The sequence below is a fragment of the Rattus norvegicus genome, chromosome 4, assembly GCF_036323735.1.
Source record: "Rattus norvegicus strain BN/NHsdMcwi chromosome 4, GRCr8, whole genome shotgun sequence".
NCBI lineage: Eukaryota > Metazoa > Chordata > Mammalia > Rodentia > Muridae > Rattus > Rattus norvegicus.
In genome coordinates this window covers 14,306,908-14,326,134 of record NC_086022.1, presented here as the reverse complement: position 1 = coordinate 14,326,134, position 19,227 = coordinate 14,306,908, and the positions used below count along the sequence as shown (strand labels likewise).

The window sequence follows — 19,227 nt, the reverse complement described above, 5'->3', positions numbered from 1 at the left end:
GAGTCGGTGCCTCTGCATCCACACGTGTGTGTGTGTGTGTGTGTGTGTATTTGTGTGTGTATTTGTGTGTATGTATGTATGTGTGTATGCATGTATATATGTGTATGTATGTGTATGTGTGTATGTGTGTATGTATATATGTATGTGTATGTATGTACGTATGAGTATGTATGTATGTGTGTATGTATGTATGTATGTTTTCAGTCATGTATCTCTTCTATTTACTGTGTTGACATGCTGCTAGAGTCAAATCACAATTCAGGGCATTTTGCCTCTGTCTAAAAACTCCTACAGATGACACAATGGAAGTTGCTACACAGTTTTGTATTATGTAAGAAATTTTTTGTACAAATCTGAAGATTACTACAATGCTTAGATCCAGGGTTTCTACCCTTTTTGAGGATGAAGAGTTGGGCAGTGGTCAGCGCATATCTTTAATCCCAATACTTGAGAGTCTGAAGCAGGCAGATCTCTGTGAGTTTGAGGCCCACCTGGTATATAGGAGTCTAGGACAGCCAGGGCTACACAGAGAAACCCTGTCTCAAAAACAAAAACCAAACCAAAAACAAAAAACAACAACAAAAAAAAAAAAAACCAAAAAAAAAAAAACAGAAAACAAAAGAGAAAAAAAGGAACCATTTTTAAAGTAAAAAATATTCAAACCAAAACAAAAACTGATTGATAAAATCCATATTGGGGAGAAGTGTGACCCTCAGCCCTCCTCAAGGAAACTTCTCTTTGCAACAGATGTAGGCCACCACAGAAAAGCACAATCAACCCATCTACAGAGCTATAGAGCCCAGTCTCAGTGGACGCAGCTACAGAGCACTGTGCCTACGGCGGCCTTGCAGAAGAGGAGTGGGAAGACTATCAGGAAGTTTGCTTGAGAGTGTCTCCCAGTAACATCGGAGGCTATACCCGTACAATCTCACACCAAAGTGACTGTCCAGTCATGAGCTGAACAAGGGCTGTCCCAATGGACATACATCTGTTCTGATGAACTCTGTATAAGAAATTTCTCCCTTTGCAACTCCCCCCCTCCACTTAGTGTTAGCCACTTGGGAACCTACCGATGGGATAAAGGCCAATGCTTCAGACTAAGACACTGATCCCGGTCCCTCCCTACTGCCTGTTGGAAATGAGATGATAATATAGTCCAGAGACTACTGAAAAGTTTTTAATGTACAAACCAGCATAGAAGGCCAAAAGAGCCACCCAATAGCATCTCTTAATATCTCTTAAGGACCAATATCTGTCGCTGGCATTTTGCTGTGTAGGTCTACAAGAGCCCAGGGGCTTTCCCTACTCTACAACCCATTCCCTCCTCCATAACCTGGTGTTTAGAGGACATTTACTCCACAAGTATTTGGATGGCAACCTGCTTTCTCGGGATGCTACCTAGGGCTTTATAGTTTTAGCAAGTTCCTTGAGAAATTCCCATGCACACAGCAATCTGGAAGTTAGTGCCTTACTGGAGCTAAGCTTTATGGGAAATAAGAAATTTGGGGAGAGGGAGTACAGGTATGGTGGCATATAACTGTCCCATGCACTAGACTGGCAGAGGCAGTCTGTGAGTTCAAGACCAACCTGGTCTACGGGATCAGAGAAACCTGTGTAAAGAAAGGAAGAGAGGGGGGGGGGAGGGAGGGAGGGAGAGAGAGACAGAGAGAGAATATGAATGAATGAATGTATGTAAGGAAGTTATGGGCTGTGATATCCGAAAGTGCATGTTGCCCTGTATTTCCAACTTCTCCAGATCAAGAAGCTGCTTTCCCAAAAACTTATCCTGCAGAAGCCAAATTGAGAAGATAAGTCTCCAAAATGACAATACAGGCACATGGATCTAGTAATGTTGAAAAGTTTACTTTTTGCAAAGAAATATCACTGTCCATTTGATCCTAATGGACAAAATGACACAGCGCACAGCTGAGCACATTAATGAGTAGATGGCACACAGCCATCTGCCAATGAGGCGGTGTGGAGAGGGAGTAAGCAAGTTATCTCCTGCTGGCTTGTTCTGAAGTGTGGGGGATGGAACCAAGGGCCTTGGAGAGACGCTAAGCAAGGACCACAGAGCTAACTCCTCAGTCCTCCATAGTTTCTTTCTGCTCAAAGAGAAGGGCTGGGGAGACAGCTCAACAGACAAAAGCGCCTGCTGTACATAAAAGGGGGTTCTTGCTGCCTTGAGTGGGGCAAGGAAGGTTTGTACAGGACCCTCGTGAGGATTAAATGCATTACCATCTGCAAACCGCTTTGAATTATGCCTAGAGCGGAATGAACACTCGGATAACACAGCAAGCGATCACAGGAGTCCTTCCCTAGCCAGCTGCAGACCTCCACTAAAGGAAGAGGCCAAAGCAAAGAAACTCGGGAAGTGCAGAGTGGTAACACCAGTGACTGATCAGATGATAAGCTAAACCCAAGAGGTCAGAAGGGGAAAACATATTTAGAAATAAAATGGCAAAAGAGGAGGATGTCCTTGATGTTCAGATATAAACAGCAAAGTAGTTAACTGGCGTAGCTCGGGGTGGAGGTGGGCAGGGTAGGAGCAGAGACAGACAGACTAACTTGTGGAAATACCACATGTTTGTCACGTCAGACACCCAGGTAGTGTGGTGAATATGCTAACGGTTTCAGTAGTAACATAGAAACCGCTCTAAGGCTGTGGAGATAAAAGCAATTATTGAATGCTTGTGTGGCCCTTCAGAAAAGCTTCCAAGTGGCAAGAAGAGCGCTTATAGATGGGAAAGCAGGAAAAGCAAGCTCGGAAGGACCATCAAGGTGACCTGTAGCCTCGGACAGAGGCAGGAGGGAAGTAGACAGGGCTACTTTGAAGACTAAACAATTTTTCTCCAGCCCCAGTAGATTCTTGCCTCCATTCATTTTTGGCTGCAATCACAGAATAACACAGAGTGGGTAATTCACAGTTTGTTACAGCGTACAGTCAGGAGGCTGGGAGTCCAAGAGGGCGGTGTCAGCACTTAGCGAGGGCTGTTGTGCTGAGGCTAGAGAGGACTGGGAGAGCTGAATTCGTTTGTTTAACAACCTGTCCTGTGATAACTTCTCATTCCTGTGAGGTCAGCATTGGGTGGCCTGTCAGGCTGATGGCCCATGCCCACAGTGGCTGTGAGAAGTCCCTGTACTGCGGCACTGGGAGCTGACATTCTAACACCTGAGCCTCGTTGGGATACATTCAGACCAGAGTCATTTGTGATGAACCCCTTGTCCTTATCCCAGAAGTGTGCTCTCGTGTAGCTTTCTACAAAACAGGATATGGAGAGAGCTCGTAATATCCATTTGGAAGTGCTTTGTTCTTTTAAACAGGCAATAGAATCTATCTTTGAAGCAGACAGTAGAACAGTGTAGATGTCTTAGATATCTGCACCCTTTGAAAAGAAGAGGTTGCTTTAATAAGGAGAAGTTGGGGCTGGAGAAATGTCTCAGCAGGTTAAGAGCACTATCTGCTCTTCCAGAGGTCCTGAGTTCAATTCCCAGCAACCACATAGTGGCTCACAACCATCTGTAATGGGATCTGATGCCCTCATCAGGTGTGTCTGAAGAGCGTGAGTGACAGTGTACTCACATACATAAAATAAATAAATCTTAAAAAAAAAAAAAAAGGAAAGGAAAAAAAGAAAAGAAAAAGTGTCCCGTGAGAATTACAGTTCTAGAAATCTAAACATTGTTCAAAGCAAAGCTTTTCCTATCCCTTCCCCAAACCGGATGAAACAAGCCAGAGTGAGGTCCCCCACCTTGGAGGGGAAGATGGAGCTGGTATAGCACTGTTTTCTGGCCTGCTTTACTTTACACTCCAACAGTGAACATTTGAAAATAAGTCAGCTATGTCTTGTCAAAATTTAAACAGACGGTACCACCTTTTAACTCTACCGGCCTTATAAATGGAAGTGTCTTGAGCTTATTAAAGGTGTCCAACTGGCTTGGCCATGTAGAAGCTACCTTGGGGAGTAGAAATCACCCCTGGGGACCAGCACTGGAGAGGGAGTGTCTATGTGAGCCAGAGTCTGACTGTGTTATCCAGGCTGCTCTCAGTGACCAGACCAAGCAGCCTCCTGCCTTGTTCCCCCATGCCGCCGTGCTCAACTCAGGCTGGATAAGCAGCAGCCACTGGGATGTGAGAGGCAGACAACCATCTGAATGCCTGACAGACTGCGTCACCAATGGAGAAATAGACCATCCTATGTGGCTAATCCCTAGACAAAGTGACTCCTGGACAAAGAGTGAATTGGCAGCTTTTTGTGTCTTCAGTGTTGATCCCCGCAGAACTACCTCTGGAAACTGGCTAACTGGGCTGCAAAGTTTTGTCCCCCCACACCCAAGAAGCCATAAACTTTACCCAATGGTCCAGCAAAATAAGTTAGTAAAGCAGCCCTTCTCTCCCAAACATGCAAACTGTCCCTTGCTACATACAAATTCCTGATTCTTGTATCTATGGAAAATATTTATACAGGGACAGGCCTTTTGCTATGTTTCCCAGTCTAGTCTCCTGGGCTCAAGCAATTTCCCTTTCTTTTCTTTTTTTAAAATTAATTCAGGGCTGGAGAGATGGCTCAGCGGTTAAGAGCACTGACTGCTCTTCCAGAGGTCCTGAGTTCAATTCCCAGCAACCACATGGTGGCTCACAACCATCTGTAAAGGGATCTGATGCCTTCTTCTGTACTCACACGTATGAAATAAATAAGTAAAAAAAATTAATTCATTCTCTCATATATTACATCCCAATCAAAGTTGCCCCTCCCTCCCTCTGCTCTACATCTCCTCCAACCCACCCTACCCTCATAGAGGTTTCCTTTCAGAAGATGTCAGCCTCCCAAGGATATCAGCCGAGCATGGCATATCAAGTCTCACAGGACACCACAAGCAAAGTCACTGAATCAACAAAACTGCACTCACAGGGGCTCACTGAGACTGAACCGGCAATCAGGGAGCCTGCACGTGTCTAACCTAGGCCCTCTGCATGTATCACGTGTCTAACCTGGGCCCTCTGCATGTATCACGTGTCTAACCTGGGCCCTCTGCATGTATCACATGTCTGACCTGGGCCCTCTGCATGTATCACGTGTCTGACCTGGGCCCTCTGCATGTATCACATGTCTGACCTGGGCCCTCTGCATGTATCACATGTCTAACCTGGGCCCTCTGCATGTATCACGTGTCTGACCTGGGCCCTCTGCATGTATCACATGTCTGACCTGGGCCCTCTGCATGTATCACGTGTCTGACCTGGGCCCTCTGCATGTATCACGTGTCTGACCTGGGCCCTCTGCATGTATCACGTGTCTAACCTGGGCCCTCTACTTAGTCCCTCTGCATCTATGTTATAGTGAAGAGTTAAATTTCAAAAAGTTAGCCTCAAACAAAGTCCGGACATGCCTGAGAGAATTTGAGATAGGGCTCACCGGCCCGACTATCAGCTCCCAAGGACACTGGCCATCTGGAGCCACCCCCTCCCCTTCCTTCACTCCCTAAAGATGAGTCATCCCCCTGCTGAGTGAGATAAGTCACCCTACCCACAGTGCTGAGATGCTAGATTACACATACTCTTTGCTGATGTAACTCCACGCCAAAAGTAACTGTGCACCATTTGAATCAGCCAATTGTGTGTAACCGCGAGAAATCCCCTGGCTTTCCCTATATAAACCCCTGCCTTTAGAGGCTCGTGGTCGACTCCTCTATCTCCTGCGTGAGATACGTGTCGGCCTGAGATCTCACTAATAAAGCTGCCTCTTGTTGTTACATCAAGATCGGCTACTCGTGTTTCCTGGGGCACGCCATCCCGAGACTGGAGCGAGAGACTCCCCTATTTGGGGTTCTTTCATCTGGGGGCTCGTCCAGGATCTGGTGTAGCCCCCGGAGACCCTAAGGCCCCTTGGAGGTACATTGGTGTGAGTGTTGAATGCGGCCGCTGTGTGTTGTGTATTGTGTGCTGTGCATTGTGTTTTGGTACCGGTTTGAGTTGAGAGTGCACTCGGGGGTGAATTCCCACCCCATACAGGTTTGAGTGCACTCGGGGGTGGATGAAGGATTCCCACCCCGTATAGGCACCTGGGAGTAGACGCAGGATTCCTACTCCGGGAGTAGATGCAGGATTCCTACTCCGAACAAAGAGAGAGAGAGTAGACGCAGGATTCCTACTCTGAGAGCAGATGCAGGATTCCTGCTCCGAGCAGCCGCCCTTTTTAAATTTTTTGGGCAGCGGAAAAGGGGACGCCCCGGCGCCGCAGGCTCTGGAAGATGTTCCAAGAGCCGAATATAGTCAGGAGGACAGTCAAAGAGATCTGACTGTGACTTTCCGGAATCAGGAAGACGGAGAACTTCTCCTACCAGGGCGGTGGATTCGAGACCCAACCCCATCCGAGGTTGCGTTTGGCTGGATATATCAATCCAGGCGCGGACGAGCGTGCGTAGACGCACTGTTGTTTCTTTTTGGAATTTCATTTTTGTGCTTAGTTCTTTTCTTCTTCACAATGAGACAATCCGTGTCCACTCTGTTGAGCCAAACTTTGAATCATTGGTCAGAAGTTAAAGCTAGAGCCCGAAATTTGTCTGTGGAAGTGAGAAAGGGACGCTGGCAGACTTACTGTGCATCTGAGTGGCCAATGTTTAGAGTAGGTTGGCCACCAGAGGGCACCCTAGACAAAGCTGTTTTTTTGTCATTAAAAAGATTGTTTTTCAGCCTGGACCTGGATCTCATCCGGATCAGGTCCCTTACATCGTGGTATGGGAGGACCTTGCCCTCTGACCCTCCCCCGTGGCTGAAGCCCTGGTCCCAGGCATCCCCATCCCCGTCCTCGAATATATTGGTAGCACAGGAACCGCAGACGGAGAAGAAGACGACTCCCCAAATTTATCCTGACATCGAAGGTCCTCCAGATGAAAATGAACCCACACCGTCGGCGCCCAGTCCTCCTCCTCCACCCCCTTATCAACATGACAAATCTAAGGGCCCCTCGGCCGGTACTAGAAGCCGGCGAGGAACCAGTCCAGAGGGTCCTTCCTCAGCCCCCACCTTCCCACTCAGGGCTTACGCCCCCCCCCGTGGACCCCCCTGACCTCCAGCCCTTACAGTATTGGCCTTTCTCCTCAGCCGACCTTTATAATTGGAAAACTAACCATGATTCTTTCTCTGAAAATCCCTCCAGCTTAACTAATCTCATAGCGTCTCTGATGTTCTCTCATCAGCCCACTTGGGATGATTGTGAGCAACTTTTACAGGTTCTTTTCACCACTGAAGAAAAGGAGCGAATCCTCCTAGAAGCTCGAAAGCACATCCTGGGACCAGATGGAACCCCAACCCAGATGCCCAACCTCATTGACGCTGCCTTCCCCCTTGACCGCCCACCTTGGGACTATAACACGGCTGAAGGTAGGGAGAGGCTGACCACTTACCGCCGGGCTCTTGTGGCAGGTCTCAAAGGGGCAGCTCACCGCCCCACTAATTTGGCCAAGGTAAGAGAAGTACTTCAAGGGCCCACAGAGGCCCCCTCTGTGTTCCTAGAGAGGCTCCTGGAGGCGTATTGAAGGTATACTCCCTTTGACCCTACGTCCGAGGGACAGCAGGCAGCAGTAGCCATGTCCTTTATAGGCCAGTCCTACCCGGACATCAAGCGTAAGTTACAAAGACTAGAAGGCCTACAAGATCTTACAGTAAGAGACTTAGTTAAGGAAGCAGAGAAAGTGTACCATAAGAGAAGAGAAGAGAAGAGAAGAGAAGAGAAGAGAAGAGAAGAGAAGAGAAGAGAGAGAAAGAGAGAGAGAGAGAGAGAGAGAGAGAGAGAGAGAGAGAGAGAGAGAAAGGAAAGGGAAGAGAGAGAGGATGAGAGAGATAGACGTAGGGACCAGAATTTAACTCGAATACTGGCCGCAGTAGTACCTGAAGGAAACAGGAACATAGGGAGAAAGAAAGGGAACCTGGGCAACCCACGCCGTCGGAACGACTGGACTTCACCGGATTGGAAAAGACTAGATAGAGACCAGTGCCGCTACTGCAAGAATAGGGGACACTGGGCCCAGGACTGTCCGAACAAAAAGGAAAAGATGCGGGGTCCCAAGACACTTGCCCTGAGAAACAAAGATGATTAGGACAGTCAGGGCTCGTATTCCCTCCCCGAGCCTAGGGTAACCTTAGATGTGGAGGGAACCCCCATGGATTTCCTAGTAGATATGGGGGCAGAGTTTTCAGTTCTACAACATACCCTGGGGAAGCTTGCTGACAAAACCAGTATGGTGGTGGGGGCAACTGGCATGAAGATACACAAATGGACAACGGCTCGACGGGTCAATTTAGGGGCTGGCCGGGTATCGCATTCCTTCCTAGTAGTTCCTGAGTGTCCCACACCCTTGCTCGGTCGAGACTTATTGACTAAAATGAATGCCGAAATACAGTTTTCATCAGAGGGACCCCGAGTGAAGTGGCATTCCCCCAGGCCAGTATGGACTTTGACTTTCAATTTGGCCAACGAATACCGCATACATGAGAAAGGTAAGAAGATGGACAACCCACAGTGGTGGCTTTCTAAGTTCCCTGAGGCCTGGGCGGAGACCGAGGGAGTTGGGATGGCTTCCCAAGTCCCCCCGCCCCCATAGTGATTGCAGTCAAGTCAGGCGCTACCCCCATCAGTGTGCACCAGTACCCTATGAGCAAGGAAGCAAAGGAGGGTATCCGGCCCCATATAAACAAGTTTTTACAACTGGGCATCCTAACCCCATGCCGGTCCCCCTGGAATACCCCACTATTACCAGTAAAGAAGCCTGGGACACGAGACTAGCGACCCGTCCAGGACTTGAGAGAGGTCAACAAAAGGGTAGAAGATGTACATCCCATAGTGCCTAATCCCTACACCCTCCTCAGCACTCTGCCACCAGAGAGGGCATGGTATACTGTCTTAGATCTCAAGGATGCTTTCTTTAGTCTGAGACTACATCCCACCAGCCAGCACCTGTTTGCCTTTGAGTGGAAAGACCCGGAGTCAGGACATTCTGGACAATTGACCTGGACCAGACTACCACAGGGATTCAAGAATTCACCCACCCTCTTTGATGAGGCTCTACATCGAGACCTGACGATTTTCCGAACCAACAACCTGCAGCTGACTCTCCTTCAATACGTTGATGACCTTCTTCTGGGGGCTGAAACCCAGGGTGAGTGCCAAAAAGGGACTGAACAACTGCTATCTGAATTAGGTCGTCTGGGAAAGAAAGCGCAGTTGTGCCGCACCGAGGTGACCTACCTGGGCTACATCCTCAGGGATGGTAAGCGATGGCTCACTGAAGCCCGGAAAAAGACTGTGCTCCAGAATCCTGTACCTCAGACACCTCGACAGGTGAGGGAATTCCTAGGCACCGCCGGGTTCTGCCGGCTGTGGATTCCTGGGTTCGCCGAGCTGGCTGCCCCCCTCCACACCTTGACCAGGTCAGAGACTGAGTTCCAGTGGAAGCCCGAACATCAAGCAGCCTTTGATGCCATCAAACAGGCTTTATTGACTGCACCCGCTCTAGTCCTGCCTGATCTAACCAAGCCTTTTTCGATGTTTGTAGATGAGAGAGTGGGGGTGGCAAAGGGAGTGCTGACCCAGACCCTGGGTCGGCCCGTGGCGTACCTTTCCAAGAAGCTAGACCCTGTGGCTAGCGGCTAGCCGTCCTGCCTCAAGATCACCGTGGCAGTAGCCATTCTGGTAAAAAACTCTGATAAACTAACCCAGCCAGTAACGATTATAGCCCCACACGCTCTAGAAAGTGTCCTCCGGCAGCCACCAGACAGGTGGATAACCAATGCCCGCCTGACTCACTACCAGAGTCTGCTGCTAAATGATAGAGTTTCTTTTGGAGCTCCTGTCATCCTAAATCCAGCCACGCTGCTCCCGGAGACAACAGGTCAGAACCCAATACATGTGTGTGCCGACATCTTGGCTGAGGCCTCTAGTACCAGAGAGGATCTGACGGATGTCCCCCTACTGGGCTGCCCCTCCTGGTTCACAGATGGCAGCAGTTTTCTGGTAGAAGGAAAGAGAAAGCATCAGTGGTGGATGGGAAAAGGACCATTTGGTCCAGTGGACTGCCTGAGGGCACCTCAGCCCAGAAGGCTGAATTAATAGCCCTCACTCAGGCATTGAGACTGGCTGAAGGAAAAAACATTAACATCTACACTGACAGCCGTTACGCCTTCGCCACTGCACATGTTCATGGGGCCATCTACCGGTAGAGAGGTCTCTTAACGTCCGAGGGAAAAGAGATTAAAAATAAAGATGAGATCCTCAGCCTCCTAGAGGCAGTACACCTCCCAAAAAAGGTAGCCATCATCCACTGTTCCAGACATCAAGGGGGACAGGATGCTGTGGCCAGAAGTAACCGTATGGCAGACGCCACCACCAAACAGGCTGCGCTCGGGGCCGTGATTCTGACAGTGGTAAATGAAGAGCTTCCTCCAAACCTAAGAGACTCTAGCTTCCAATACACCCAAGAAGAGCTATCCACCATCTGACCCACTTAGGTACAAGGAAGTTGATAGAGCTTGTGAACTCCTCTAAATACTATGTTCAGAGATTACCAGACTTAGCCCAAGAGGTTGTGCAGAGCTGCCAAGCCTGTGCTCTCGTCAACTCCAATAGACCCCCGTCCCTCCATGGCAAGAGGCTTAGGGGGGAGAGACCGGGGGCTCATTGGGAAGTTGACTTTACAGAAATAACTCCAGCCAGGTATGGTAATAAATATCTACTAGTGTTCGTAGACACCTTCTCAGGTTGGGTAGAAGCATTCCCTACCCGCTCAGAAACAGCTCAAGTGGTGGCCAAGAAGATACTGGAAGAGATCTTTCCGAGGTTCAGACTCCCCAAGGTAATCGGGTCAGACAACGGGCCTGCTTTTGTTGCCCAGGTAAGTCAGGGGCTGGCCAGTCAGCTGGGGATTAATTGGAAATTACATTGTGCTTACAGACCCCAGAGCTCAGGACATTCATTCAGAAAGAATGAATAGAACCTTAAAAGAGACCTTGACTAAATTAGCCTTAGAGACCGGAGGGAAAGATTGGACAGCTCTCCTTCCCTTTGCCCTGTTCCGTGCTTGGAACACGCCCGGAAGGTTTAAGCTGACACCGTATGAGATCCTATGGGGCTGTCCGCCCCCTGTGGGTGAAGCAGGGGGAATACATGATCCTGACCCTCCTCTTTCTCAATCCCTCCTCACCCGCCTCAGGGCTCTTGAGATTGTCAGACGCCAAGCGTGGGACTTGCTGAAGGAGACGTACCGAACAGAAAGCCCCGAAATCCCACACGGATTCCAGGTCGGATATCTGGTTCTGGTCAGACGACACCGAGCCGGTAATCTTGAACCCCGCTGGAAAGGACCTTATTCGGTCCTACTCACCACTCCGACCGCTATAAAGGTCGACAGAATAGCCGCCTGGATCCACGCATCACATGCCAAGAAGGCTCCCAAGACCCCTGAAGATGAATGGACTGTGGAAAAGACTCCTCACCCTCTTAAGCTTCACCTCCGCCGCCGCTTCATCCCAGATGAGGACATTGAATAACGATCCACATTCCCCCCAACAACTGACTTGGCAGGTCTTCTCTTCAACCAGAGACCTAGTGTGGTCTATCACCGGTAAACATCCCCTTTGGACTTGGTGGCCACCGCTGTACCCGTCCTGGTGTAAGCTGGCTGCAGGAGCACCAGGGTGGGGCTTAGAGGCTCTGGCCCCTGATGAGGTAAACGACATGCTAGATTTCTCACCCCACATATACACACCCCACACACCCCCCCCCCCCGGTTCGGAGGACCAGGAGCTCCACCCCCGAAATCCGATGCCGGCTGCCGGACTCCTGGGGCTAGGACAGAACTAACTAAGACCCCCTTTTATGTCTGCCCAAGGAACAGGCCCCTCAGGTCTGATATGTGGAAATGTGGAGGAGAGTCACACTTTTTCTGTTATTATTGGGGCTGTGAGACTACAGGGCAAGTGGACTGGAACCCCTCATCTACTTAGGGTTCTATAGACGTCAAATGGGCCAAGGGCAGAGTTGCCACCCTTAACATCACCTTCACCCAAATGGGAAAAATGTACACCAAAGACTGGTTCCAGACCCGACGCTGGGGACTGCACCTCTACGTATCTGGAGTAGATCCTGGAATCCTTTTAGATATTAGACTTAAGGTGGAATCTGTTAGCCCCAAGGTTATAGGTCCGAACCCCATTCTCAGGAATAGGATACCTCTCACCAGACCTAGGCCCAAGGCTACTACTACTTTAAGACCCGAGACTTTTACACTTGCCGGGGGACATGACCACAGAAGACAACCTGGCCCCTCACTTGCTAGGTGCCCAAGAACGCATGTTTAGGTTAGTTCAAGGTGCTTTCCAGGCCCTAAATTACTCCAATCCCGATCTGACATCAGAGTGTTGGCTTTGTCTTTCCACGAGCCCCCCTTATTACGAGGGAATAGCGATCTCGGCCAACTTCACTAAAGACACTAGCCCTGAGGCTTGCCTTTATACCAACAAGCCCCGGCTAGCTTTAACTGAGGTATCAGGAGAAGGAACCTGTGTGGGTAAGGTTTCCCCGACCCACAGACATCTATGTCACTATGGTGTCCCAGCTGACACTCCCTCCGGTATTACCTCTTACCTAATTCCTCTCCCGGGGTATTGGTGGGCCTGTAATTCTGGCCTCACTCCCTGCTTGGCTGACTCAGTGATCAATAATCTTTCGGATTACTGTGTAATGGTCCAGTTGGTCCCAAGAATTTACTATCACCCCTCTGAAGAACTCTTGTCTTTATATGGTCAAAGTCCTAGGACTAAAAGAGAGCCCATCTCGCTAACCGTAGCTGTACTCCTGGGCTTAGGAGTAGCTGCTCGAGTAGGCACCGGGTTAGCCGCTTTAATCACAGGGCCACAACAATTACAGCAAGGACTAACAGCTTTGAATTCTGCCATTTCTGAGGATATAGAGGCCCTAGAAAAATCCATCAGTCATCTAGAAGAATCCCTGACTTCCTTGTCGGAAGTGGTGCTTCAGAATAGAAGAGGGTTAGATTTACTATTCCTTAAAGGAGGGCTGTGTGCTGCTTTGAGGGAAGAATGTTGTTTTTATCTCGATCACTCCGGGACCATCAAAGATTCTATGGCTAAACTTAGAGAGAGGCTAGACAAGAGACGACGAGAACAAGAGGCCACTGATAGTTGGTTTCAAAGCTGGTTCAATAGGTCCCCATGGCTTACCACCCTGCTGTCAGCCTTAGCTGGTCCCTTGATTATCCTCCTTCTCCTGCTCACCTTTGGGCCCTGCATAATAAATCGCCTTACAACTTTTGTCAGGGAGCGGATTAGCGCTGTACACGTCCTCATGTTAAGACAACAATACCAAGCTGTTATGCCAGATGAAGCTGAGCTCTCCATGTAGTTTTAAAATTAGAACTACTCACAACAAGTAGAGGGGAATGAAGAGTTAAATTTCAAAAAGTTAGCCTCAAACAAAGTCCGGACATGCCTGAGAGAATTTGAGATAGGGCTCACCGGCCCGACTATCAGCTCCCAAGGACACTGGCCATCTGGAGCCACCCCCTCCCCTTCCTTCACTCCCTAAAGATGAGTCATCCCCCTGCTGAGTGAGATAAGTCACCCTACCCACATTGCTGAGATGCTAGATTACACGTACTCTTTGCTGATGTAATTCCGTGCCAAAAGTAACTGTGCACCATTTGAATCAGCCAATTGTGTGTAACCTCGAGAAATCCCCTGGCTTTCCCTATATAAACCCCTGCCTTTAGAGGCTCGTGGTCGACTCCTCTATCTCCTGCGTGAGATACGTGTCGGCCTGAGATCTCGCTAATAAAGCTGCCTCTTGTTGTTACATCAAGATCGGCTACTCGTGTTTCCTGGGGCACGCCATCCCGAGACTGGAGCGAGAGACTCCCCTATTTGGGGTTCTTTCAATAGTTCTGTAGTTGGTGTTTTTGTGGGACTCCTACCAGAAGGGCTGGGGGCTGTTTCTGATGCTTTTGCCTGCTTTTGAGACCCTTGTCCTCCTACTGGGTGGCCTTAATGTGAGGGGAGGTGCCTAACTGTATTGTATTTCCTTTCTTACCCTTTCATGTAACTTGAAAGACAGTGCAAATCACTGTGCCTCTCTTGTGCACCTCTGACAAGTGTCTGCCCTTTTTTTTTTCTACATCCGCTTCCTGTCAGCCCACATTTCTTTACTTCATCCATCTTATCTAGTTTGGTGGCTGTATATGTATGGGCCACATGTGAGCCAGGCTCTGAATGGGGGTGTCTGCCCTTAAAACAATCAACAATAATGAAATCTATGCGGCTTATAAATAAATGTGTTTTTCAAGTACAAATTGACAATTAAATCTTAAAAGAAATATAAGCCATTAAAAACTTCATATTTATACATATATATGAATATAATTATATATATGTACATATATATAATTCAAATGGCTTTACAGTCGTGACTCGTGACTGAAGCTCGCCCTCTGCTGGGAAGAGCCAGCTTTGCACACTCTTATCATTTCCCTAGCCCTTAAGCGGAAATCAACCTCACGGTCTGAAACGAAGTTTCTTACTCTGATACAATTGCTAGGTTTATTTGTTTTGTAATTCTGTAGTCACTGAAGCCATAAATACATGGTTCATCTTTGATCTCTCTGGAGCAGGCATGTGTGTTAGTAGGTAGCGTACCCAGTTCTGCCAAGTAGAAATTTGAGAATATTATACATATTCATGTCTAATTTTTTTTAATGTACCCAAATCCTACCAACTTAGCATTCGTTGCATGGGCTCCTACTTTAATAATTTGTTTAAAAATTTAAATGCATTTCAGAAACACCTCGAAAGAACAGAGGGTGAGATATTTGCAGTGTGCACAGTGGTGTCCGCATTCTGAGAGAAGAGATGACTATAGTGAATCAGAGGAAACGCCAGTACTCGTGTTTCCTACAATCCTTGGTGGGCACATCTCCTCGGTGTTGCCATTGTGTATTTTTTTTTAATTTGGAGTTCCTGAACCATAAAATAATTTATCCACAGTAATCATTTGTTGTCAATTTTCTGAGTATCTGACCACTTACTTCATTTATTTAAAATAGAAAATAAACACTTAAAAATATCTAACTCTGAATTGAGGAGATAGCTCAGCTAGTAAAGGACTTACCTCACAAGCTTGAGGCCCTGACTCTGAATCCCCAGGACCCACATAAAGCCAGGTTCAATAGCATACAACTCTAATCCCAGCAGCCCTGGGACTGGGGGGAGTAGAGACAGGAGACTCCCTGAAACTCAAGGACCAACCAATCTGGCATCAAAGAACAAAGAGACCCTCATACACATAAACGCATACCTCCAAAAAAATTATTTTAAAATACTTAGTTCCAAGTTCTTTCTTTAAAGGAGGCTACTTTTTGTGTTCATATCTTTTGTGTAGACAGCATACTTAGATGGCAAGAACAACTCATTAGATTCTAGTGATGGGAAGGGCTGGCTTGCCGTGAACACAATCACATGAACTGAGACAAAAACAGGGAAAGATTATTTCCTAACAAAATAATATTACTTTTTATCTTTATGCTTTTAACATCTATTTATTTGTTGATTGACTGGCTCACTGATTTACTATGTCCCCATGCGTGGAGGTCAGAGAACACCTTTCAGGAGAGTAACTGACCTAAGGTGCCCAGGGTTGATCACTGGTGCCCACATGGGCGTGCTCATCCTAGGGCAAATACGTGTAAGACACTGGAGAGTAGTCAAATTCCAAGGGAGAAAGAATCTTCCATGACTGACAAAGCTCAGCCCTTGTCCTAGCTCTGGCTCTAGCATGAAGACTGGGCTGGACCCCTGGCAGGGGATACTCTACCTCTAGTAGAAAGAAAACTGGCCAGCTTTTGTGGCCATTTGTTCAATAACAAGTATGCTTGGGTCTAGGGTGTTCCTGAAGGAAGCTGGGAGCCAGCTGGCACAACTCTAAGAGGATATTCACAGGGAAAGGGGGAGGAATTGTGCAGCATAGCATCAACCCAGCCTCATCGGCCTGGATCGAGGTCAGCTCTTCCCTCTGGAGTGAGGAAAGGTGGGACTTCTCTGCTGAAGAATGCACTGTGGAAAATGTCTACTGTTCTCTTTACTCGACAGTCAACAAAACAAATCACTCAATATGTAGAGGTGAGGAAATCTGATAAACACCGGGAGAAGAGAAACAACAAACAACAGACCCAAAAAACAATCCAGATATTGAGGGAACCAGTGTTTCTTCTTGTTTTTGTTTTAGACAGGCTCTCTTACTAAGTTTCTTGAACTTGATATGTAGCCCAGCCTGACCTCAAAGCAAACCTCTTGTCCTAGCTTCCTAAGGCCTGGGATTATAGACATGTGTCACCAGCTTCCCAGACAGTGATTTTTACAGAACAATCGTTAACAAGTTAGAAAACAAGAAATTCTAGCAAAACAGAGGGGAAAAAAACTTCGTAATTCTAAAAGGTGGAATGCATTAAAAGGAACCAATGGGCATTCCGGGACTGAAAAAATGCATTGTTTACAGTTAAGATTTCATTTAATGCATCCAACGGATGTGATGAGATGCAACATAAAGCAAAATTAGCAAATTTAGCAATCTATGAAAATTATCAGTCAATGGAAAATATCCAAAATAGCACCCAGAACACAAAAGCGAATTAACAGGACAAAGCTAAAACAGAGGTCAAGGTAAAATCTTATTATAGTCATGCTTGGGCTTCTACAGGAGAAAAAATTGGGTAAAAATAATAGATTTAAGCAATTCCAAAACTAATGAAAATTAAATATCAATCAGCAGATTCAATAAGCTTAGTAATTCAGGCAAGTGTTTGTTGTTTTAGTTTGGTGCTGGGGTTTTGTTTTGTTTGTTTTTTGGTTCTGTTTTTTTTTTTTTATTTTTATTTTTGGGTGTTACCATTCCTATGCCTGGGCTCAAGCAAGTCTCAGCTTCAGTCTCCCTGGCAAGGAAAACTACACCTACCACTGGCATGCAGGCTTTGGTTTGGGTGTTCCTTAATCAGAGTGTACACAAGTCTGTAGGGAAACGGCGTTGTGGAGGAACAACTAGGTTTACTCAGAGCACACGGGTTATGTTCAGAAGAGGTCAAACACGCATAGCTGTCTTTGATAAAATATGTGCTTCACGTGTTTGCAGGTGGCTTTTACAAGAGCAAAGGTCTCAGGGATTTGAATCAGACATGTACATGCAGAGAGACCTGGCAGAACAGAAGCCACCTTACTGGGCTCTGAGGGAAAGTGAGAGTGCGCTCAAGGCCTGTCTTGCACCTGCTGTTAATGTGTGAGCAGAGGTGATTGGATAAAATCCTCTGGATAAAAATCACGGCGCAAAACCATCCTAAAACTAAGAGCTGTACCCACTTTCCCTGAAAATTGAATTGCACACTTCTCTCCTCCCCTAGAACTCCTTCATTCTCCCCATCACAGCACGTGCTCAGAACTCTGCACTTGATCTTAGCCAAAAGGCCGAGAAGCGATGTGCTCAGAACTCTGACAGCATCACCACACAACATACACCAATGTGCAGGCGAATGGGAGTCACCAGCGATTGCTCAGCTCCTGGGAGTATAAAACCTGGTTTTCAATACCATACTGTCCTCCTGAGGCAGGGCAGAAAGGGGATTATAGTGACTGGAAGCACAGGGTAGAGAGGAAGCCTTTCACTGACCAAAAAGGACTTAAGTCTGCTAAATAAGGACCTAATGGACAGTAACTAAACTGCTCTCACTTGGGGCTAGTTGCTGTATCCCCAGACACCTCAATCAATCAAGGATGACAAGACCAGTAATTAGGGTGTGCTGACATAAGTCAAAACAACACATAACCTTGAATTCCTGGCCTACCCACTCTCAGGACTAAATGAAGTTGCTCATAAATCCACTATACAACTTTAGTTACTGAATGAAAAAGAAACTTCAATTTTTAATCTAACCTTGTTACAAACTATACTCTTGGGTGATATCAGTTTTTTTTTTTTAAAAAAAGGAGTATTAATCCTATTGGGACTAGATGTCCCAAGTTATCAGAGGAGAAGTCTTCCCGTTCTCCTCTGATAAGGGGAGGGAGTGTTGGGGGAGGGATTTGTAAGGACAAGACTGAGAGAAAAGTAGGGGGGGTGGGCTTTGTTCGGGATGTAAAGTGAATGAATTACTTAAGAAAAAGAAAAAGAAGAAGAAAAGAGGTAGTGGCTTCTTGGCAACATTTAGAAAGGTAACCTTGAAAGCCACAAGAAAAAGAAAAAAGAAACCTATATCTGCATTGTGAAGACATAAGCTGGACTCTCCCTTCAGAAGTCCACAATTGTCTTGATCAGGTGTGTTCTACTCTATCTACTGGAGCACATGTTTCTGAGTTTAATGAAACCAACTTATCTTTATATAGGTTGGCACCGAAACTCATGTCTTTGTTAAAACCAACACCTCGGGTGTTGCCTGCGTGGCGATCTCTAAAAAGGTATATTGTGAGGTTGTGTCTCCTGCTAACAACGAGCGAGGAAATGCTTATACCCAGAACCCCTGCAGTCTTTTGTCTTCAAGTGGCTCACCACTCACTTCTTGTTCGTCTCTCTTCCTAATAGCACTTAGTACTTGACACTTGAGGTCTCCAACCCAGGCCTTGTGCTCTTTCCCCCTGGAGATTGTCACTTTCCCCCTCCCCCTCCCCTTCCTTTGTCATCTCCGCCCCTGCTTTAGCCACTGTCACCCTTCGGTGTTCTCTAACCTACCCCAAATAGACTTCAACTCCCCCATCCTCTATTTCCTATCTCCAGCTCTGGGAATCTCCTTGCCTCTCCCGGTCTCTTCCCTTGCCCTCTGTGTGAGAGGCTATGTAGCTCCAATACCTCACAGATTTGAGGAATGTAGTTGTCCTTGAAGTAGTTCCTTAGCCTGGGGGGGGCGTTGCGTAGTGAAGCCATAGTCAGAAGCAGGACTGAGAAACTACTGCGTTTTGTTGGTTACTGCTCCACGCTGCAGCGGAGGGACGCGTCGGTGCGTTGCCTGGCAACCAAGGAGGAGCCAAACAGTCTCAGCCAATCCGGAGATGAAGAAAGAACCTGGGGGGGAAGGGCAGGGGGAATGGGGAGGGGCGGACAGAACGGGGAGGAGCGGGCAGCGCTGGGAGGGGCAGGGGCAGGACAGGACCCGCGGGGCGAAGTAAAGTGGGAGGCGGGGCAT

General features: G+C 47.5%; 1 protein-coding gene across 6 annotated transcripts in view; it reads right to left on the bottom strand.

Moving 5' to 3' along the window:
• Fbxl13 (F-box and leucine-rich repeat protein 13) overlaps positions 1-19,103 on the bottom strand; it is a 198,460-nt gene extending 179,357 nt beyond the window's left edge. For 4 of the 6 annotated variants that reach the window (XM_039106883.2, XM_039106882.2, XM_039106884.2 and 1 more), the window contains exon 1: positions 18,894-19,054. In XM_039106883.2, coding sequence (XP_038962811.1) covers positions 18,894-18,968 — 75 coding nt within the window. In that variant the 5' untranslated portion in view covers positions 18,969-19,054. Of the gene's footprint in view, positions 1-18,893 lie in introns of all 6 variants that reach the window. The other 2 variants (XM_039106881.2, NM_001103355.1) reach the window with 2 other exon arrangements.
• Positions 19,104-19,227: the final 124 nt, after the last annotated feature.